The sequence below is a fragment of the Mytilus trossulus genome, chromosome 4 (genome assembly GCF_036588685.1).
Source record: "Mytilus trossulus isolate FHL-02 chromosome 4, PNRI_Mtr1.1.1.hap1, whole genome shotgun sequence".
NCBI lineage: Eukaryota > Metazoa > Mollusca > Bivalvia > Mytilida > Mytilidae > Mytilus > Mytilus trossulus.
Genome location: NC_086376.1, coordinates 78,204,579 through 78,228,897, shown reverse-complemented (window position 1 = coordinate 78,228,897; position 24,319 = coordinate 78,204,579). Strand labels below are relative to the sequence as shown.

Here is a 24,319-nt window from a genome sequence, read left to right as displayed (position 1 = left end):
GTAGTTTCATTTTATTACATGATACCATAGAAATGTTGTTGAAGGCCGAAATTAGAAACCGATATTTTCGTTATTCAACTTACAATTGATAAAATTTCCAATGGGATATGAAACAAGCAAACAAGAACGTTGAAAACAAAACTAATTATTTTAGTAAAAGAGGGGCGAAAGATATATAATAGTACACGAGACACAACATACAAAAATAAAATTTAAGCAACACGAACCCCTCCAAAAACCATGCGTGATCTAAGATGTTTCAGAACGGTTAGCAGATCATGCTTTATATGTGGCACACGTCGTGTTGCTCATTTTATCACAAACCCGGTAAATAGTCGTATTCGGTAGGTCACATTTGTAAAAAACGGAAGGGGATTGTAGTTACGACAGTAGATACATATCCCATATCTGATATCATATTTGTTGCTGTTATTCCATAACGGTCAATTATCTCGTGATGGCGTCATTAAAATTTTCGAAGAGCTGATCCAAACTTCAACATTTGGAACACTTGGTTCAATAGCCTCCTTGTGAGCAGCAACTATCTAGCTACGAAATCATGATAGGAAGTACAACCCGGATATATCGTATCAACTAGGAGATATATACTCCGTGCGCAGACGCTGCTGGAATGTTGCTGCAAAGAAATGGAGAGTTTACAATTTGGAAGCTGAAATTATCTCTTTTGTCGTAAAATTTGGTTTTCAAACGCCTCTCATTGTCAATTTGTAGATGTTAGTAAATAAATTAGGCAGACCTAACTGTATCTGTTATATTATTTATCTCTAATCAATGGAATAGAGGCGTTCAAAATAGTCACCAAAGTTAAAGTTATCTAGTGACAGGAGAGAACATCAGCTGTATAGCGGAAGTTAAAAGACATTGCTTACTTCTTATCTGTCTTCCTAAGAAGTTCCTGTGAGACGTCAGCCTCATTCTTATGATTAAACAAGTCGAAAAGAAGAGGGGCACAATTGGTTCTCATTGGAATGCCGAACTTCTGTTGAAAAAAAGTTCTCTAAACGTTTAAAATATGTTGTCAATTACGAAATCAAGCATCGATATTGATAATGTCAGTTTCAGAGAATGTTGTCATTGAGGTAGTGCAAGTGTTTTGCAACACATGGGTCTTTTTGGATTGACGTAGCATGGCTATTGATAGACCCATTCAGTTTCATAATTTTGATTTGAATCAACGACATCACGGCCATAATCTATTCTGAAAGAGTATCTACCTTGTTTTTGAGTTTAGACCATTGTCAGTACTTATCTTTGACTGAATCATCAGTATTTTGGAGTTGTATAGCCCTTGGATGGTGAAAACTTAAAATAAAACGTGCATGGTGTAATGGTGTATTGCATATTGTGCAATGGGCATATTGTGCAATGGTAGAATGTATATGGTGTAATGTGTAAGAGATATGGTCTAATGGTGTAACGTGCGATCGGGAATGGTGGGAATGAATGGTGTACGACATTTAAAACTATGCAAAATATTGATTTGTAATTTTATACATTAATTTACAATATTGTGATAAAAAAATCGTTTTTTTAAATAAATAAAACAAATTTTAGTCGCACGTTTTGAATTAAATTGCATTATGGTGTAATGTGTACGATGTATGGTGCAAATGTGTAACATGTTTGGTATCAAGGCACAGGGTGTATGTTGTAATGGTGTATGGTGAATAGTGTAATGGTTTATGGTGATAGTGGGATGCTTACACCTTCCAAGGACTGTATTTCGAATTGATGGATTTAGGCTTATTATAACGACATTTGTTGAATAATCTAAGTAAATCATGCGTTGTGTTTTCTTTACGTTTAATCGTTGTGATAGCTAATGCATATAATAACGTCACACAGTATAGCGTTATGGTAACAACGTTACCATAACGTAATGTTAGTACTTCGCGTATTTTCCGACATTCTGGGGGCCGACAAAAGTGAAAATTTTATATGAAAATATTAAAAAATGTAAATTCACAATATAGATAAATAAATATTTAAAATTAATGTCCATCTCAAATAAAATAATTTACTTCCTTAACCTTAAATAAACACAATTAAAGTTATTTCTTGGTCCATTCGTGGATGTTTCTCCTGGCACACACGGCGGCTTCACGAAACGGTAATCGTCTTTGTATGTTACTAGTTCCCGGTTGTTGAGTTTCACGTGTTTCCTTTGGGTGGATATTGTCACATATCTCTAAGGGATATAATTTGACGATCGGTCGTGAAAAGCGTCCGGATTTTGTTCTCACTTCGGCTGCTCTTGTAAGTCCATCATTTCCAGTTATTAAAGAATCAACGACTCCAATTGTCCATTTGTTTCTTGGATACTTGTCTTCATGGATTTGAACAACATCTCCCACTTTAATTGTCTGGTCGTTATCTCCTGTTCGGGTGTGGTATTCACGTAGCGACGTAAGATATTCTGATTTCCATCGTGACCAAAATTGGTCAATTACGAAAGTTTGTAGTTCAGCACGTTTAGAAATGTCGCTTCTTTCTATGAAACTTGTATTTTCGTCGATGTCTTGTCGTGGATACGGTGTAGTTGTAATCCTTCTCCCATAAAGCAGGTGCGATGGTGTCAAAGGTTCCCGATCCTCGATGTCGGTGGACACATACGTTAAAGGCCGATCGTTCAACACGGCTTCAATTTCGGTGACTATTGTTTGTAAATCCTCCAATGTAATGTACGATCTTCCAAGAACTTTTCGTAAGCACATTTTTGTTAGTCCTATTAAGCGCTCCCACCAACCACCATACCAGGGAGCTCGTTTTATTATGAATTTCCAAGTCGTTCCACAGACGGATAACGCATCATTTAAGGTTTCAGATTTGGTTAGTCTCTCTAAAGTCTCGGATGCGGCCATGTATGTTGACGCATTGTCAGATATCATCACTCTCGGCAAAGACTTGCGGCTCGTAAATCTTCTGAACGCTTGTAAAAAAGATCTTTCTTTAAGATCTGTGACGACCTCTAAATGCACTGCGCGCGTTGACGCACATGTAAATAAGCATATGAATACTTTGCTCCCTTGTCCGTTATTGTCTTTAACATATAACGCTCCAGTAAAATCAACACCTGTGACGGTAAACGGTGGTGCTTCCATTAATCTTGTCTTTGGTAGAGGTGGAGGATCTGGCGCACTGTACGGTTTTCCGGTTACTTTACGACAAGTGACGCATTTACGAAGAACTTTTTTCACTTGTTGACGTATTTTAGGTATCCAATAATTTTGGCGAATCTCGGTGACTGTGGCTAATACTCCTGAATGTTTTAAATTCTTATGAACTTCCGATATAAGCAATTCAGTGAAATGATAATTATTTGGTAATAAACACGGAAATCGTGAATTTTCACTAATTGGAGCATTATGAATTCTCCCGCGGCAACGAATAATTTCTTTCTCGTCTATATATAGTCGTAATTGTCGAATTAAAGTATTGGGTGTGTTCGATTGCGACTTCAAAGTCCTGATTTCTTTATCAAATGAAATCCTCTGAGCACTTATTATCCATTTTTCTGTTGCAGCTTGTAGTTCCTCGCATGTGATGAATTTGCTCTGTATTCTCTGTGAGCGTGATTTGCAGCAATTCGCTATGAATCGGCAAATCCACGAACTAACACGTAGTATCTTTGTTAATGTACTGTATCTCATAATATCCAGTATGCAATGAATGCCATGTGTATTATTCCCTTCAATTGTATTTGTAACGTTTTCCTCTTGATCTATATTCGTTAAAAGAATGCATGTGTTAGGTGTCCACTGCGGCCAAGATTTTGAACAATTGATCCATTCAGGTCCATTAAACCACAGTTTAGCATCTGCTAGTTGTGAAGCGCTGATCCCTCTTGTCAATAGGTCTGCAGGGTTGTCATTCGTTGGACAATATTTCCACTCTGAATCCTGTGTTAAAGATTTAATTTCTGTAATTCTGTTGTGAAGGAATTTTTTCAAATGTTTAGTCGTTGTTAACCAGTGTAAAACTATTTGACTGTCCGACCAATACGTGACTTTGTTTATTGATAAAGCTGATTTTACGTGTGTTGCAATTCTAGCTCCTATCACAGCGGCCATTAGTTCTAATTGTGGTAATGTCAACGTCTTTATAGGTGCAACACGGCTCTTAGCAAATACTAATGTTGACTGCTGTCCATTTGTAATATAAACAGCTGATCCGTAGGCTTTTTGGCTGGCATCAACGAAAACATGTAACTGTTTTGGTTCATCTGTACTCTTAGCTAAAATCTGTCTCGGTAACTCTGTGTTTGTTGAAAATTCTAAGTCTCTAGCTAATTCCATCCACTGTTGTTGTACGTTTAACGGTAGTGGTTCATCCCACTCAAGTTTGTCTTTCCAGAGGTCTTGCATTAAGATTTTGGCCCTAACGGACACTGGCGAAAGTAATCCCATAGGATCGTAGATTCGAGATGATTGACTCAGTATTTCACGTTTTGTTATGTTTGGTTCCTTAATATCTGTTACATTAACTTTATGAAAAGAAATTGTATCTTTTTCAGTGTTCCATATCATTCCTAGTATTTTTACCGTTATGTTCTTTTCGGCTAAATTTTCGTTTTTTGCAATTTCAGTTAAATCACTGCAGTTTGAGCTCCAAGATCGCAAATTGAATCCTCCCTTTGACATGACATTTCTCGCATCCTTGAAATATGCAATGGCTTCGTCATAAGTCTCAACGCTTGACAGAATATTGTCTACATATAAGTCCCTTTTCATCGTTTGTGTTATACTATTTTCATTTTCGTCCAAGTGCTTAAGTAGAGTGGCATTTAAAATAAATGGTGAGCATGTTGCGCCAAACAATATCGATTTAAACCTGTAAGTTGTAAGATTGCTACGTGGGTCGTCGGGGTCAGCTAGCCAAAAGAAACGTGTAGCGTCACGATCCTTCTTGTCAAGTCCTATCTGTAAAAATGCCTTTTCAATATCTGTACTGATACCATATTTTCCGATTCTGAATCGCATTAATATTTTCGTCAAGTCATTTAGATTTGGTGGTGTTGACATTAAGCAATCATTTAAGCTGGCTAAATCTTGCTGTGGTTTACAACTACAGTCGTACACTATACGAATAGGGGTAGTCTCGGAATCTTTTTTAACAGGATGGTGAGGAATGTAGTGAATCATATGATTGTTGTTATCATCTTCCGTATCTGGAACCCTCTCTATAAATCCTCTCTTTTCTTGTTCATTGATTATTTCACTGTATTTTTGTAGCAAGTGCGGTTCCCGGTTTAGACGTCTAATTATATTCTCGGTCCTACCTTTAGCAATGGCCATATTTGAAGGCAAATCTGGGTGGTCAACTTTCCAAGGCAACTTTGCTGTGTATTTTCCATTCTCGTAATCAATAGCTGTATTCTGGTATGTCTGTAAATAGTTGGTGTTCTCCTTGTTTTCACATGTATTGATTCCTATTGACTCAAGTGTCCAAAACTTTTCAATCTCTGTCTCCTCCAATTGATGGGATGAAATGACGTTTAAAAGAACTGTAGATCTTGAATGCTGTCTGATATTTCCAATAGTTGGTCCTGATAACAGATATCCTATCTTTGACTGTACAGCGGTGGGTCCTTTTCCTCTTATGATTTTGTCCTCAATAATTTCCCAGTAATAATCCGCGCCTATTAGTAGGTCGATCTCAAAACGCTCTCCACTGTGTACAGAATGTGCAAGTTTAAGTCCTCTCAAATGTGGTAAGCTCTTTGTAGTATGTGAAATACTGTTATGAATCGGGACGGCAATTTCCGGCACAATGAGTGTGTTTATACGCACATTTTCTCCCGTGTCGGTCTGTAATTGTATTGTTGCAGTTTCCAAGTTACGAACTTTCTGAGATAAATCTCCGAACGCAGACAGTTGAATGCTGACTTTCCCCGTTGTTTTAATTTCAAGTTTATCGGCTAATTTCTGAGTGATAAAGGAACGTTGCGCTCCTTCGTCAAATAAGATGTTACATTCTGTTTTTACGTCGTTATATATAACTGGTGCAGTTGCTGTTTTTAGGAGAATGTCGGGACTTACTTGTGATGCATGCAATACACTAGTTGTGTCTGATGTTTCAACCACGTTGATAGCTGTCTGCTGTATTTTCGGCTCCTGCTTCGTATCTGTAATGACCTCTTTCCCTTTACATACATGTATGCTTGTATGATGCATTCCATTACAATTTTTACACCGTTTTGTAGACTTACATGCGGCCACCCGGTGTGACCCTAAACAGTTAAAACATAGCTGTTTCTGTTTTACTATTTGATTTCTAGCGTTTGCGTCTGTTACTTCAGAGCACTCCGTTGGATAGTGCTGACCTGAACAAAAAATACATGTATGCGTATTTACCTTCTTCCGTGTGTCAGTTAATTTACCTTTATTGTGTGATCTTGGTTGTGTTCCTGTGAAAAATGCTGTGGTGTGTAATCTGTCCGGTTCCATGACTCCCTGTCCTGCCTCAAGTATTTCAACCTCTTTAGTTATTGATTTTCGTAGATTTTGCAACATCAAATTATCTCTCCCGTGTTCTCTTGCAATAGATTTTCTTACGTCAATCGGTAACTTGTCCAAAACTACAGGTACCAAAAGCGAACCATACATCTCTGACGTTTGACCAAGTGACTCTAATCCTCGTACGTATGATTCTAATTTGTCTCCGTAAGACCTTAAACTAAAAGCATCATTTGTCGGTGCGGGTAAATTCATGAGTGCTTTCATGTAAGCATGTATCAGTTTGCTAGGTTGTCCGAACCGATCTCTGAGAAGGTTGACTGCGGTTTCGTAGTTACCATTTGTCAAAGCGAATCCCTCTACTGTTTGCGCGGCGCTTCCCTCTAGCTGGGCTTTCAGATAATTAAACTTTTGGATTAGCGTTAATGTGTCGTTGAAGTGTATGGATGACTCGAAACAATCCCAAAATGTCTGCCACTTGATAATATCTCCATTAAAATAGGGTAAGTCTAACTTTGGAAGCCTATGGTAATTATATTTTGAAGATCTCGGTTCTGACGGGACTTGTAACATGACATTCTCTGACGGACGGGTATGCACTGCAGGGGCGTGAATTGAATACTGCTGGTTCATAGAATCTATAGCACATGTGTTCATATTAACTCTAGCTTCGGGTGTGAAATTATATGCGTCAGGGTTAAGTCTGCTCGTTGAAGGACCAACAGTATCATGCGAAATTATATTTGTTTCAAAGGACTTAATGAATTTCCGAATTTGTCTAATTTTGCAATCAAGTTCGTACATATACTCATCTGAGTCGGTGATTTCCTGCTCCAAATTTTCCTCCGATGTCTGTTCCAAAAGTCTGTTATTCAGGTCAATCAATGTTTTCTGTTTCTGCGTGACAGCATCATCAAGGGCTTTCACTTCGTCAACTTCTGAGTCTGTTTTTGACTTTAACTCGTCGAATTTCACAAGTAGCTTCGTGACGGCTCCTTTGTGTCCAGCACGAACTGACTTCAGCTTTGAATCCATATATATCCAAAGGTTACGGCACCATTAAATGTTGAATAATCTAAGTAAATCATGCGTTGTGTTTTCTTTACGTTTAATCGTTGTGATAGCTAATGCATATAATAACGTCACACAGTATAGCGTTATGGTAACAACGTTACCATAACGTAATGTTAGTACTTCGCGTATTTTCCGACAACATTATAACACATTTCGGACCTTTCTATAACACATTTCGTAGGAAATTGTTATTGGCAATGTTGAGGTCACAGGTAAGAACATGGCTAGCCGTATTATATATGAATTGGTAACTAGCACAGGTGCAATAAGGATCCGGAGGTTTAGACCTGAAGTCGTCAATATTGAGATACTGTAAAACGTGTGTGTTATTGAATCTTTTAGTTGAAACTAGTTTGGTATAGGTATAAGAAATGTTTGGTTCAGACTGATCTTTAAGATAATGAAGTGTTTTCGATTGATCTAATTTATGATGAGAATATTGCACAAGTCGAGACCTTTGTTTGTGAGGAGAGTTGAGGGAAAGATCTTTTTACTCTTTTTCATCTTGTCTATTGCGAACTGTTATAAAAAGTCTATGATTTGCAATATCGGAAATGATACATTGTAGCTGTAAGTTTGTATTGGTTTGCATGAGGGTTTGTAACAGTGATTTCCAAACATGAATTCAACAGCGAAAGAAGTTTTGAAAGGGGTAATGCATAAAGTTTATAAAGTTTCGTGCGAATGAGATGCATACATGTTGTGATGTTATGCTATTGTTACATAAAAGGACCTTTTTGAGAAGGTTTGGATCCATTAAAACATTTAATCCCAGGAATCTGATGTACAGTAGTTGTCGTTTGTTTATGTAATATATACGTGTTTCTCGTTTCTCGTTTTGTTTATATAGATTAGACCGTTGGTTTTCTCGTTTGAATGGGTTTACACTAGTATTTTGGGGTCCTTTATAGCTTGTTGTTCGGTGTGAGCAAAGGCTCCGTGTTGAAGGCCGTACTTTAACCTATAATGGTTTACTTTTTAAATTGTTATTTGGATGGAGAGTTGTCTCATTGGCACTCACACCACATCTTCCTATATCTACTAACGGCTTTTGTATAAATGGCAACAATTCATTAATAGAGATATCATGCAGAGAGATTGATGTAAAATGACGATTACAATGACTGCGTCTAATTCGAAGAGTACAGTTGAAAATATTCATCACATTCACCGAGCTACAGGAAGGACTAGATAGAATACCTATACCATCAATTTTGTCATTGCTAGCATAAAATGTCTCAGTTCCAAATCGTCGTATCCAGTAGTTCTCTGTTTGTCTACGGAGAGGCGTTGTAAAATGATGATTGTTAGTCCTGTGCTATAGTTTTATCGATAATGTGAACTGCCATAAAAACAATGAAATTAGCAGGCTGATTAAAATGCTGCATAGAACGTCGCTTACATTGCATTGATGTTTAATGTCTTATTTATGGCAACACATACGTTTGTAAAGCCTTCCTTTCGTTCACCGGTGTATACCAATCCAGAAAATTACCCTGTAATCCTTAGACGACCTTTATAAATTTTAAAATCAAATTATCGTAACGTCTGGTATAGTAAGACTTTTTAGTTGAATTTCTTATCCCGGGCAGATAACCTGAGACGTGTTTGGGACGGCTTTTTGGAATAATCAGTCATCAATGCTCTTCATCATATTTTGGCTTTCTTTGCTATTTTCACCTGAGGGTCACTAATGAGTCTAATTTAGACGAATCAAGCGTCTGACAGTATTATATTTGAGCCTGGTACCTTGAGTAACTATTATCATGCCGTAATGTTCTATTGTATTGTTTATTTGTGTATATCTCTGTCGTGAAAATTCTTCCATTGACTTGCAATGTAGTCCTGTCATGTAATGTTGTCATTTTGGTGTTATATTTGGAATTGCCATAAAAGTGGGAGGTTTGGCTAGCCTCAACACCAGGTTCAACTCACCATGTTTTTCTTAAAATGTCCTGTACCGAGTCAGGAAAATGGCAATTGTTATCTTATACTTCGTTTCTGTGTGTGTTGCATTGTCTTTTCTTTTATTGTTGCAGTTTAGTGTTTCTGTTGTTTTGTTGTTTTCCTATCATATTTGAAATTGATTTTTTTCCTTCAGTTTTAGTTTGTAACCCGGATTTGTTTTCTCTTAATCGATTTATGACTTCGAACAGTGGTATACTACTGTTGCCTTTATTTGGTTTTAATCATTATAATAGACTTGTAAGATTTACTTTATTCATAAGCTATGACTCTATTTGGTCAATATTATGCTGTTAATTATTTATTGACATTTGGTAAAAAAAAAAAAACAAGTATTGCAAAGATAAAGTCTCTTGTCTTACCATAAAGCATTCTTAAATTCAATACCATCTGATTCGATGAATTTTCAGCCTTATGAAATGAGAAATTATAATTTCCTAATGCGCAAAGAAAATTAGTCGATGATAATTTTATATTGGTTGTATTCAAGACCGATCTTTTCTTTGAAGTTTCTAACTTTTTTTAATTTGTTTTTACAGTTTGACAATTTGTATACAATCGGTAAATCTGAGAGAAAATATTGTATGTTTTACAACAGCATTGTCCTTTTTTAACGCTAGTTATACATCAATTTGTTGGCGGTTGCGGATATAGAGGCAGCTTAAATTCTAGAAAAAAAATAATTTTTCATTTATGAGATATATCTTATGATCATTCGATTTTTATCATACATATGTATAGTATAAAAACCTTCAAATTTTTGCATTAAAACTTTTTAAAAAATCGCATTTTTTCGCCAAAAAATATAAAGGATGCTGTTTAAACATATCTTGATTTATTAATGAGATGATAAATGTATTTTGCCCCTGACTGCTGTGTCGTTAGATGTGTGCATGTTGAAGATTTGTTGTTGTTGCTTACTAGTAATATACTTATAAACGTCTGTGTGTGTCTATTCCTTGTAATTGTTGTCTTACATATAGAGAAATAAACATATATATAATAATTAATGTATTCTTTTTGTCAAGCCTTATAGGGATCATATATATGAATTTATTGCATTGTCTTCATTAGTGTTACATATGCCTCACGACAACAACAAAAAGCAAGGTATGGAATACAAGAGCAAATTAGTGTGTCAGAATCAAGTAATAAAACATGGCTACTGAAAACCTTGTCATTTCATCATGCATTGAAGACATAAAAACAGCACACAATTGTTAAAATGTGTCTTCCCTCTCTTTTTGTCATAATCATTTTTAATTTTTAATTCTGAAGTTTTTTGCAATTTCCATGGTTGACAAAGTACACAGAGTTTTTGGTTGTTATATATTTCTTAAGAGTACACAGTTTTCTTTGGTTAATATAAAAAAAAAGTTGTGGTATTATTGCCAATGAGACAACTATCAACAAAAGACCAAAATGACACAAACATTAACAACTATAGGTAAACGTACGGCCTTCAAAATGAGCAAAGCCCACACCGCATAGTCAGCTAAAAAAGGCCCCGATAAGACAATGTAAAACATTGCAAACGAGAAAACTAACGGCCTTATTTATGTTAAAAAAAGAAAAAACGAAAAACAAGTACGTAATACATAAACAAACGACAACCACTGAATTACAGGCTCCTGACTTGGAACAGGCACATACATAAATAATGTGGCGGGGTTTAACATGTTAGCGGGGTCCCAACTCTCCCCTAACCTGGGAAGTGGTATAACAGTACAACATAAGAACAAACTATAAAAATGAGTTGAAAATGGATTTACTCATCAGATAGACAAAAAATACTAGTGGACGTGGCCGGGTACTTATACATCCCGACAAAAAAAGTCAAATGAACAGATCTGAGAATACTCGCAGTTATCTGACAGCTAGTTCAAAGCCACTAACCACTAATAAAAAAATGATGCATCTAAGACTAAAATCTTTTTTAGTTGGGAAATTTTATTTTGTTTCCTTTCAAAAGGATGAACATTAATTGTGAAAGGATTCAAACCAATTCTTCTATCAAGAAAGATTCTGGCAATATTTTGCATACACATTTGGCCCGTTTCAACTATAATAACTAAAAGGTGTTGCCGATTTCACTTAAATAGAAAATAGACCATTCACTTAATGTGCTTTTTAAACAAATGTACATTTTTTTTTTAAAGAATTCATTCAATAACATTAAAATAAAAAGATAAAGGCATTATATGTTCAATTGTTTGTACAAGGTTAACACAGCACAGTTATGTTACAAAAAATTCTCATAGCATCTGTAAAATCACCTTTATAATATATTCATTTATATTTGTATATTTTGTCTTCATGACAAATGCAAGTTCTAAAACGAGAATAGCAAGACTATGAGGTAAATTTAAATATTTCTCAGGGGTGCGAACCAAACACTCTCCAGCTTAGATCAAATTATACAGTATCAAATATTATTGCATAGCAATATAATAATTCCCTCAGAAAGTAATCAAACGTTAGCGTGCAATAAATTCTAATAGTTCACTGGTGCGATAATTCTCCGAAATTCATGACGTCACCAACGACAAATCTTAGTTTAAACCAATTTTTATATTCAAATATTCTAACATGACGTCCTTCAAACGCTTTGAGTACACACCCTTGGTAAATTATGAATATATTGCATTGGCTGTTCCGATCGTACTCCCACGTCATATGTTTTTTTATGAATGAAGTACCCGACGTCATAGAATGATGACGTTATAGTTTAAGGATTTTAAGGGAAAATGCACGCTTCTGATACCGAAAATCATCACAACAAGGAAACGTAAACAAACGATGCTGAAATGTATATGCCCATTTTTTTTTATGCATAGAAGACATATAAGTAAGTTATCATTAAAATTCATCAAAATCTATCTAGTAAATAAGTTTTGTGAACAGTTTGAACTTATTCTGTTTGCTCCGTTCTTTTACGCAAATCTTAAAAGTACGTTAATTTATGGGAACGGCAAATAATGGCCTCCCCCTAGAGCGCTTCGATCCAAAAGAATTGCCGTATTTGTTCTATTAGAATCGAAATAATTCATGATGGCTTGAATATGTCTAGATTTTACCACGGGTTGTCCCTTTATGCCGATATTTTACCCCTCGCTATCGCTCAGGGTAAATAAAGGCAACAGTAGTATACCGCTGTTCAAAACTCATAAATCCATGGACAAAAAACAAAATCGGGGTAACAAACTTAAACCGAGGGAAACGCATTAAATATAAGAGGAGAACAACGACACAACACCGAAACGCAACAGCAAACAGAAACGGACCAAGCAACAGACAAAACACCACGAGAACAACAAATATAACATCAAAACCAAATATATAAAATATTTGTCATAAAGGGCCAACCCGTGATAAAATAACGATATATTCAAGCCCCCATGAATTATTTCTTAATTATATTGCTATACAATAAAAAGGTTATTGCATGAACAGTGGGGAAAATTGTACCTCGTAAAACATATATTGTACTCTGGACAATATTCCCAAATATGCATGTTATACACCTTAAAACTTACATTTAAAATGTAATAGTTTTGTAAGAGATAATAACACAAGAAAATAATTTCGTATCATAACTTAATTTTTCATCTTTAACATGTACTCAATCGTTTGTATTATTTATAAAGAGCAGGTCGAATTCATAAGGTGATGTCTTTTAGTTGTTTTATGGATAATAAAAAGTTGAGAAAACGTTTTCAAAGTCTAAAAAAACAATATCGCAGACCATTAATATAAGAAAAGAATATATATTTGGGAAATATCAAGAGATACAAATTTCATCAGAAAACCGTATTTACGATAAAGTGAATGCTGCAGACCTCTTATGGAATAGTCACGTCTCAGTGCTTCGGTCTATTAGTATGCGTGTACTATAGACAAAAACAACACTTCGCAATAGTTTTAGTCGTTATTTTCTCAAGCGTGTGCACGTTGTTTTCTGTTGTTGTTGTATAGAAGGGGATTTTATATGCTATTCATAATTATTAAACCTATACCTAGATTATTCGAGTTTTGTTCTAAGATTTTATTGTGTTTTTTTTATGCATATGAATTATGGAAAGCATTATCAATAGCCATAGGAAGATGTGCTATGAGCTCCAATCAGACAACGTTTCATCCAAGTAACAATTTATAAAAGTTAATTAAATCTATTTTACTATCCGGGAAGAGTAAATGTGCTATATTATAGTCCCCACTTCAGTTTTATCATGCATATCTATTATACAGTCATTTGATCAAGTTTACTGTTTGCAAAAGTATGAAGTATTCCAAACAATAAGGATGCTCTTGTCCCTGGCAGAAAACCGTAGCCGTATTGGGAACAACTTTTTGGAATTTTTGGTACTCAATGCTCTACAACTTTGTACTTGTTTTAGCTTTCGAACTTTTTTTTATCTGAGCGTCACTGGTAAGTCTTGTGTGCACGAAACGCACGTCTGGCGTATTAAATTTTAAATCTGGTACCTTTTGTTAGCTATTATTCGTGTGTTTCTCTGTCCTATATATTCTCCCATTTATTTGCATTGTAGTTCTGTCATGTAATGTTGTCATTTTAATGTCATATTTGAAATTGCCATGAACGCGGGAGGGTTGGCAAGCAACAAAACCAGGTTCAACCCACCATTTTAAGAATTTTTTTCTTAAAAAGTCCTGTACCAAGTCAGGAAAATGGCCAGTGTTATATTATAGTTCGTATCTCTGTGTGTTATATCTTAAGCTTGTGTTTCTGTTGCGTCGTTGTTCTCTAATATTTGATGTGTTATCCTCAGTTTTAGTTTGTTATTCGGATTTGTTTTTTTCTCAATCGATTTATGAGTTTCAAACAGCGTTGCCATTATTTTATATGACCTGGCAATACTGTGCATGCACATTTGACCCGTTTAAAACTAAAATAACTAAAAGTGAAAAAATAATTTATTAACTTGATATACGAGCTTAAATTTAATTCAATGAAATAGTTCCACATTTTTTGCGGATTGTACGTAAAATCTATCGAATACTTTGTCAAACTCATTAATCTGAATCTTGTGCATAGATTTTCATTAAGTTGAAAATTTTGCCAGATTTTTTTGTAAACTAATAATAATGTAAAACTATCACAGCATTACTAACTTTGTTATTTTTTGTGTATGCATATTAAAGTGAAAATGATGTTCTTTGAAACAAAATTAGCGTAACATCGTCATCCTTAAACACCATTTTCTAGATTTTTTACTACCAACATGTTAACAGATTGAGTGATACAATCAAACGATAATTTAATGTCCCTATAATAGATTTAAACTAATCAAAATCAAAATAATATGACAAGGACACATTTTAGAAGGGAAATTTATATATGTATACTGCTGTTAAAGATTTGACTTCAATAGAATGTTAGGACTATCAATTTAACATGCTTTCTTACCAAATGTATTTTTTGTTAAAGAATTCATGTAATAACATTAAGTAAAGATGTTATGTATTATATATTCAATTGTTCGATTTTTCGAACTATGTGCACACCTTGCGTTTATATATTTATCAAAGCTCTTTAACCTTTTTTTTTTAAATTTTGCACATGTAATCAGTAACTGAATTAAAGTCATCGTTGATCAAGTCAACTTATAGTTGCCTTCGTGATAAGTTCTAAAACAAGATTTGCAAGACTATGAGGTAAATTTAATTATTTCACAAGGGTGCAAACCAAATACACTCAAGCTTAAATCAAATTGATCAATAGCAAATTACATTGATAAAAAGTTTTAGTTTTGTAAAATATTCTAGCATAAGGAATTTATTCGTATCATCAGTAGATTTTGATTCACTAACATGTACTGGATTCAATTCGAGGGTATTATTCATAACCGATCAAGTCGAATTCCTGAGGAAATGTCTTCAGTTGTTTTAATGAAAATACGAAGTTGGTAGACAAGTTTAGAGTCAAAACAAAATAACATAGACTATTAACATTAGATAAGACAACATGTTTGGGAAAAAATCAACGGATAAGTAATTTATCCAAAATGTGCACGCTGGTTTTTTTTAAGGGCATTTTATTAGCTATTCGTAAGTTATTCAAGCAATTATAATATAAATATTATGTCGAACTTAATCACCGTTTTGTTTTGGTCATATGATTCAGATATTAAAATTTGTTCCATCTATCAGAATTCCATCTGCATAAATATTTCCTATCATCTAAGGAATGATGTCCTAGAAAATTTCACAAGCTTTATACCAATAGATAGATATAAGAAGATGTGGTATGATTGCCAATGAGACAATTATATATGTTGCATCTACGACAAGATTCAAAACGAGATGTAGAAGAATATAAGGTAATTATATCACAGGGTAGCGAACCAAATACTCTCCAGCTTAGATGAAATGTTCACGATATGTTCAAAAATATAATAAAAACAAAAAGTCACCGAGTATTTTCTGAAGCTTCAAGAATTATAGATTAAAAAAAACATCATTATTGTCAAGAAGCTGAAATAAATGATGACAGAATTGTTAATTAAAATAAGATTAAGATATGAAGACAGATTTTAGTGAATCCTTGAGAGTGTCAAAAGAAAAGATAATGTCCCCGTATGTTTTTTTCCCGGCTTTAATATAAAATTCCAAATTTTCATGTAGATTCCTTCAAAAAATGCACTATTTAAGAGTTACCGTCCCCCAAAACGGCTATTCAATAACATTAAAAAGCATGCAGAAATAATCTACGCATGTGCAAATATAAATATGTTTAAATTAAAATCTAATAAATGTTTTTTTTTCAAAAGAAAATGCACATTAGTTATCTGCATACCTCATCAAATTTTGCAGCATTGATTGAAATTATTGACCTTACGTTCTCTGTTATTTACAATCAAAGATAGCGAAAAACATCAATAGTCAAATTACCTCTGTTTTAAACTCAAAAATGTGTATAAGCGCTTTTTAATTTTTTTTACCTTTTTTGGTTTCAGAAAAAAATGCTGCCTTCGATTAAGACATGTCATTCGTATATTGCTATTGTGTCTTTTGATTCTGTTCCTATTTAATTCGAAGTTTGGGAACGTTTTTAAAGTCAAAACACAATATAACAGATCATTTACATTTGATTGGAACAGATATTTGGAAAAGATCAAAGGAATAAATATTTCACATGAAAATTATGTTTACGATAAAATGGATGCTGCAGAAGATCTTGAAGGCAACTTCGTTCCAAATACTGTGTACTTTTCATGGTGTAAACGATACACTATTCCTTTCAATGTTTATATCAGTATCCTCACGATATGGAGAACATTAAAACCGGATATCATAGTTCTCACGACCATTTATGATGATATCGAATCTGTTATCAAAACCGATGAAAAGCCTGACCCTTCCCTTCGTCGGGAAAAATATAATGATTATAATATGTGGTTAGGACTACTTAAGAATGCTATACCAGGTCTTTATGTGTTAACCGTAGATCCAACTCCTGACCGTGACGGTGAGTGTACTCTGGGATACATATTTCAAGAACTTCAAGATAAAGGTGGTATTTATTTCTCCAATAATGTTTTTCTTACATCTTCACTGCGGTCATTTAGGAAACAAAGATTCTCATTGGCATTTGACAACATGAAGAAACTGAGTTTTATGTTTACAGAAAGAGGAAGCACTGAATTCATAAGGTTTAAAAACCGTTATTTGCTAGAACAAAGTAATTATTTTGTCAACAATAGCATAAAGTGTGCAGATGTAAACACTTACACTGGTAGAAATTCACTATGTTTAATCGTACCAAAGTTAAATCCAGTAGACGTAATTAATTCAATATCACCGTTTGCTCATTTAGCAAAACGAATATTGTACGAACATTCTGACATTGATGCAAAGACTCATTCTGAAAGTGTAACACTAAAGATTGTCCACATGATATGGTATGGAACAAGTAATCTACTATTTCAAAACTACTTAAGTCTTAGAAGTGTTCTTACTATTCTTAATCCCGAAAAACTATACATACATGGTGATGTTATACTTACTGGGTATTATATGCAAAATATATCAAAAGATCCACGTGTTATTTTTGTCTACAGACATAAGCCGCAGTATGTTTATGGAAATAAAATTAAATTCGTGGCTGCAGCTAGTGACGTCACAAGATGTGACATTTTACTACGATATGGTGGAATTTACACAGATTGGGATGTTATGTGGGTGAAGCCTGTTGATGATTTAATAATGAAAGGTTATGGTGCCGTTGTCTCTTTCGATATCATACCTTGGACATATTATCCAAACACAATTCAAGCCGGAGTTATGATGGCAAAACCCAAAAGCGACTTCATTGAACATTGGCAAGAAAATCTCAAAAATTTTCAGACTAACAGTTGGCATTTCAATGCTTTATTCTCAACTTATAAAGTATATGAACAATTTCCTGATTCTGTTCATATCGAACCACGACTTCAAGTTGTCTGTCATACAAAAAATAGAACCTGCTATCCGTCGTTCAAAGAGAATTTCAAAACCCAAGCAAAGAAATTCGATTGGATTTTGGATGACGTTTACAGTGTACATATTCCTTGGCCTGAACCTTTTCCAGGATTAGAGAGTCGCGCGGGTATTATGCGAGGTAACGATATGTTTGCCGATATAGGACGTTACATTCTTCAACAAAAGTACAAATACGATGATGAAAGTAACAGTTAAAAAAAAAAGAGAAACATTGTAAATCCCAGAAAACTGTAACCTTACAAATTTGTAGACTTTACATGAATCAAACTGAAAAGCTAGATAATTGAAAATAAAAATAATGAAAAGAGAACATGTTCTTATATGGATAAAAGAAGAAATATGCAGTATGATAATAAAATTACAATCAAACGACAAAAAAAACCCACATTCATACAACGATCATCGTATTTAATGAAAGACATTTGTCTTTAGATACACAACGAAAAGCTATACACCGTCCGCTATGAATTGAAACCAAATTAATGAACCAATCAGAATTAAAACTAAATAAGATGTGCAATCCTCATCAATTCATAATAAAAAAAAAAAATACATGTCCGTTGTTTTTTACGAAACGCTCGTCTGGCGCACATACAAAGTTTGAATCCTGGTATCTATGACGAGTTGATAAACCACTACTGGGTCGATCCCAGTGCTGCTGAAATTTTATTCCCCGAGGGTATCACCAGCCCAGTGGCCAGCAGTTCTGTGTTGACGAGAACTATCGTCATATGGACATAATTATAAATCAACTGTTTACCAAATTTACCATTCTACAGAATACGAACTTTTACTCCTGGTTCCTATGATGAGTATATTATTAGGAATAAGACTACCGCAGATGAGGTTTGACAGGCTGATGAACATGCGACAAAATTAAAAAAGTTTCTTGAGATTTTGAAATCCTCGTTTGCTTCAATTTATTTTACTTTTGTTCTTACGATGTGCTTTTTCATCATATGAAGGTGTATGTCTTTTTGTCCTTAGTCCGGATCCTATGGCTTATTTATTGTCCTGAATTGTTTTTATATATTCTTTTTATTTGAACTTATATAAGACTTTCGATAACTTGTTACTGGAGTACTTGTCAGCAAGTATAGCTCCATTTTCCACTGAACGAATCCACTAGCCATGGCTTAGGAGGATATGCTGTACCCCAGTAAAAATAGATTGATTGTTGTGTTGTTAAATGTTGTTAAATTTGTTTACCACTTCATATCTGATCACATTTCCACTCTGCAGCAGAGCATAAAATGACACTTTAACCAGCAGCATGTACAGCTAACACAAATATTCCAACCATTACATGGAGAGTCGACTTATGCTGTTTTTATAGTCTGATGGTAATTCTTTTGGGGCAAAGATTGAAATATGACTCCAATCTATGGCCCCTTAAATAGAGAAGATAAACCCAAGTCAGGAACCAGTAGTTCGTTGATTTTCGTTTGTTGATGTATTTCGTAAGAGTTTCTCGTTTCTCATTTTTTATATAAAATTAGCCAAATGGTTTTCCTGTTGAAATTGTTTTAAACTCGTCTTTTTCTGGGGTCCTTTATATATAGATTATTGTTGGGTGTGCAAAAAGGCTTCGTGTTGAAGGGCATACTTTAACCTATAATATAACTTTTTGCAAATTGTGACTTTAGTGGAGATTTTTCCTATTTTACTTATACCACATCTTCCAATGTATATATTGTAACAAAACACTGTAACAAGACACGTACATATACAGTTAATGACAAATCTCAGAAAAGATCCGTCTAAATTCAGTTAAATGACTATTCAACATCACTTATAGGGAAGGACGTATATTGGAAGATGTGGTATGAGTGCCAATGAGACAACGCTCCATCCAAAAAATCAATTTAAAAAAAAGTAAACCATTATAGGTCAATGTACGATGTTTATATTCAGATGTATTGTCAAAAAACCTGATCATTTCTGTTTCAGTTCATCTGCGCTCATGTCTGTATTTAAAGTTCGTCATTGTTGTTTTCAAAAATCAAGTCTATTTACAAAATGTTGTTATTAATTCGGCATACCACTAAACCATGCAAATTAGTAAGTAGATCAAATAATTTCCAAAGCAATTTAAACACTCTTTTTGTGCAGTTTTCACGGATTTGGCTATACTTTTTTTTACCTTTTGGATTTTAGCTCTTCGTCGTTTATATAGGCTTTGGATTTCAAATATTTTGGCCACGAGCATCACTGAAGAGACATGTATTGTCGAAATGCGCATCTGGTGCAAGAAAATTGGTACCGTTAATTTAATTTGAATAACAAATAGGAAAACCAACATTTAATCTGTATAAAAAATATCTAAAACGAAAGTTGTATCACTCAAATTGAATAATTAGCTTTATTTACAACAAGAAGAACACGTTTAGCAAATGATCCAAAATTGCCGTCAGGTAAAAAGGCCAATTTTGGTTTAAATCATTGTACTAGACTTGTTTAATTTAAAAGTACTGCTGGAAACATGTATATTTGAATAAGGTTCACGAAGAGTTAAAAATGGCCCTGTCTCAACTTTGTTTTGTTAATGGTTAATTTATAATTATGAACATATCATTGTGAGATTATCATCATGTTTGTGTCCACATGTTTTATTGAAATTGCAGATTTTTCAACTTTTTGGGACAGGGCCATTCATGTCGCTTTGACACATCTAGTTTCTTTTTAATTTTGAACTTTCTTGCAACTTCCATGATTGACAAAGTACACAGAGATTGTGGTTGTTATATATTCCTTAAGAGGACACAGTTTTCTTTGGTTAAGTTTTTCTTAGTTGGACAGTTTTAATTTGTTTCCTTTCAAAAGGATCGAAATTAATTGTGAGGGGGTTAATATAAAAAGAAGATGTGGTATGATTGCCAATAAGACAGCTGTCCACAAAAGACCAAAATGACACAGACATTAACAAATATAGGTCACCGTACGGTCTTCAACAATGAGCAAAGCCCATACCGCATTAAAAACCTATTCTACTATCCAGAAAAAGTTAATATGCTTTGTCATAGATTCTGGCAATATTTTGATTACATATTTGGCACGTTTCAACTATAATAACTAAAGGTGAACAATCAATATTTAGTTGATATGCTTGCTTAAATTAAATACAATGAAATAGTTCAACATTTTTGTAGAATGTACGCCAAATCTATAGAATATTATGTCAAACACATTTCTCTGCACCTTGTGTCTAGATTTTTCATTAAGATGAAATAATTTGTAAATTAGTGAATATGTGAAATAATCACTGCATCAATCTTTTTGTCTTTTTTGTGTATGCATATTGAAGTGAAAATAATGTATTTTGTAACAAACACAGCGAACATCGTCACATTGTTAATCCATAAAACGACATTTTCAAGATTTTCCCCTATCAACACGGTAACAGGTTGATAAGATAAAAATAAAAGACGTTAATGACCATGTAATAAATTCATACTAACCAAAATTGAAATAATGTGAAAAGAACATACCTTAGAGGGGAACAATTGAACTTTATTTTTGAAAGAATTCATGTTATAACATTTAGAAAAGATGAATGCATTTATATTCGATTGTTAGTCAAAGTTAAATATAACGCAGTTATTTAAAAAAATATGCATAAAATCTTTTACAATAAAATTGTGTATTTTTAAGTTTAGTGCCTACCTTGCATATTTATCGATATATTACGTAGTTCAATGTTTTTTACCTGGGTTTTTAAATTGTTATTGTTATAATACAAATTCTAGTTGATAAAGAAAGTGTATAGTTTGCCTTGATGACCAGTTCTAAAACCATATTTCCAAGACTATGAGGTAAATTCAAATATGTTACAAGGACGCAAACCAAATACTCTCAAGATTAGATCAAATGTTGCAGTATCAATTTATTAAAATGTTTTAGTTTTGTCAGAGATAATAGCATAGGGAATTAATTTCGTATCACGAGTAAATTTTGATTCTTTGACATGTACTCGATCGGTTGTATTATTCATAATCGATCAGGTCGAAATCCTGGGGTAATGTCTTTTCGTTGTTTTACTCATAATAGGAAGTTGAAAGACGTTGTTTGAGTCAAAACAAAAAATCATAGACCATAAACATAATATAAGAACACATTTTAGGGAAAATCAAGGAATAAATATTTCATCAGTAAATTGTATTTACGATAAAGTCAATGCTGCGGATCTTTCAGTTAACTTCGTTTCAAATACTGTGTGTTTTTGTATGAAATAGTCACATCTTTGTGATCTGGTCTATTGGTACGTGTCTACTTTAGGCAATTATAAAACATCGCCTTATTTTGTTTAAAAATGTGAACGTTGGTTTTCTGTATGGAAAATGTTTTATTCGCTATTCGTAAATTGTAAACATATACAACGCAATTGTAAAGATCAGGTCGGGGTTAATTACTGTTTGTATGTCTTTGTCATATGATTCAAATCTTCAATTCTATACCATCTATCAGATTATCTGCAAAATGTCATGCCAAAAAAATATATAAAAGGAATAGTATCCTTAAAAAAGTCACATGCTAGATAGATATTAGAAGATGTGGTATGAGTGCCACTGAGAAAACTCTCAATCCAAGTGGCAATAAGTAAAAGTAAACCATTATAGGTCAAAGTGAGGTCTTCAACACGAATCATTGGCTCAAACTGAACAGCAAGCTATGAAGGGCCGCAAAAGTTACTAGTGTAAAATTAAATTTGTCTTAACTTTCTTTCTAATTTTTTCTTCTTCCTGGATTGACATATCTGTTTTGGGTGTTGTTACTGAATGCGTTATGTCTTCTCCTTTTTGGGTGTTGTTTCTTAATGCTTTATATCTTCTTCCTGGATTGACATATCTGTTTTGGGTGTTGTTTCTGAATGCTTCTGTGGAATCTTTGTCAAGTTTTAATGTTGTTTCTGTTTAGACAAATATTTATCATTAAAAATATTATCAAATATGTTCTAGAATTTCGAAGAGTATAGATGCTTTGTTATAGGGTCTGGCAATAGTTTGCACACCAAATTGGCGGGTTAACTATTATTTCTGAAAAATAATGCTTATTTAATTGATTGTTTACTTCAGTGAAATGAAATAAATTCAGTGAAAATTTGTGTAGAATGTACGTAAAATATGCTGAATACTGAAAATTGTCTTTATAAACGCATTCCTTTTGCACCTTGCAATGTGCATAGAATTTGCCTTAAGATGAAATTTTTCCAGATATATTTGTAAAGTAAGAAATATTTCATATAATAATATCATCACCAACAACGTTTTTGTGTATGTATGCATATTGACGTGAAAATTATGTTCTTTGTGACAACTATACCCTTAAACATCGAAGGAATCGTAACATTGTCACATTATTAAACTATACAAAGCCATTTTTGCAGATTTTGTGCTATTAATATGGTAAAAGATTAGTTACTCAAAGAGAAAAGCTTATGACTCTTTAATCAGAGTGAAATAACAAAATAGCATGAAAAGTGAAAATTTATAGAGATTCTGAAGTCGCGACTCAAAAAGAATTTTAAGACCATAGATTTAGCGTGCTTTCTAAATATAAAACTTTCACTTTGACAATTTTCTCATTTCCATTTTTAATTTTATACTTTAAGTCAATTTTGAAATAACATTAAAAAGGATGAATACTTTTTTCCGAGTTTTTGTTTAAGTTTAACATAACGCTTTTCTGTAAAAGAAAATCATTTAGATACACACCTTGATGTTATGTGTAGTTAAATCGTGTTTTATGTGGTAGTTGTTAAATTCTGTTTGTATGTAATCAAATTCAATACATGTATCATAAGAAGATGTTGTATAAGTGTGAATATGACAGCTATCATTCCAAGTCACACTAGGTCAAAATACGTACCCTTGGCTCTCATCGAACAGCAAGATAGGGTTCCAAAATGACTAGTGTGTTACAATAAAAACAGGAAAACTAGCCGTCTAATATATATTAAAAAAAAACAGAAATGAAAAACACGAATGAACAACACCAGCAAACGACAACCACTGAATAACAGGCTCATGAATAAGGACAATGTTTTCATTTATTACGTGTATTTGGTTGTTTTAGTCAAATAACCTGTGTTACAAAACCCACCAAAAAATGTTAATATGCGCTTGTAATGTACGTTTTTATTTAGTTTCAGAAAAGATTGCAACTTACTGTCTATCATTTGTATATTGCTATTGTGTCTCTTAGTTGTTTTACTTTATTATACGAATTTGGAAAATGTTGTAAGAGTCAAAACACAATACCACAGACCATTTACATTTGATACGAACACATATATGGGAAAGATC

The 24,319-nt window shown here is 33.6% G+C and overlaps 2 protein-coding genes across 2 annotated transcripts; one reads left to right on the top strand and one right to left on the bottom strand.

Annotated features, from left to right (window-relative positions):
* Window positions 1-2,072: 2,072 nt before the first annotated feature.
* LOC134716825 (uncharacterized) lies at window positions 2,073-7,511 on the bottom strand. Its single transcript, XM_063579836.1, has one exon. It carries the CDS (start codon window positions 7,509-7,511, stop codon window positions 2,073-2,075), a length of 5,439 nt encoding a protein of 1,812 aa, XP_063435906.1.
* An 8,938-nt stretch (window positions 7,512-16,449) lies between these two features.
* LOC134714214 (uncharacterized) lies at window positions 16,450-18,235 on the top strand. The gene has a single exon (XM_063575452.1). It carries the CDS (start codon window positions 16,695-16,697, stop codon window positions 18,210-18,212), a length of 1,518 nt encoding a protein of 505 aa, XP_063431522.1. The 5' UTR covers window positions 16,450-16,694; the 3' UTR covers window positions 18,213-18,235.
* Window positions 18,236-24,319: the final 6,084 nt, after the last annotated feature.

What these genes read in the sequence shown, in the direction of transcription:
- LOC134716825 (XM_063579836.1), bottom strand. Translation starts at nt 7,511, where the DNA reads ATGGATTCAAAGCTGAAGTCAGTTCGTGCTGGACACAAAGGAGCCGTC.
- LOC134714214 (XM_063575452.1), top strand. Translation starts at nt 16,695, where the DNA reads ATGGATGCTGCAGAAGATCTTGAAGGCAACTTCGTTCCAAATACTGTG.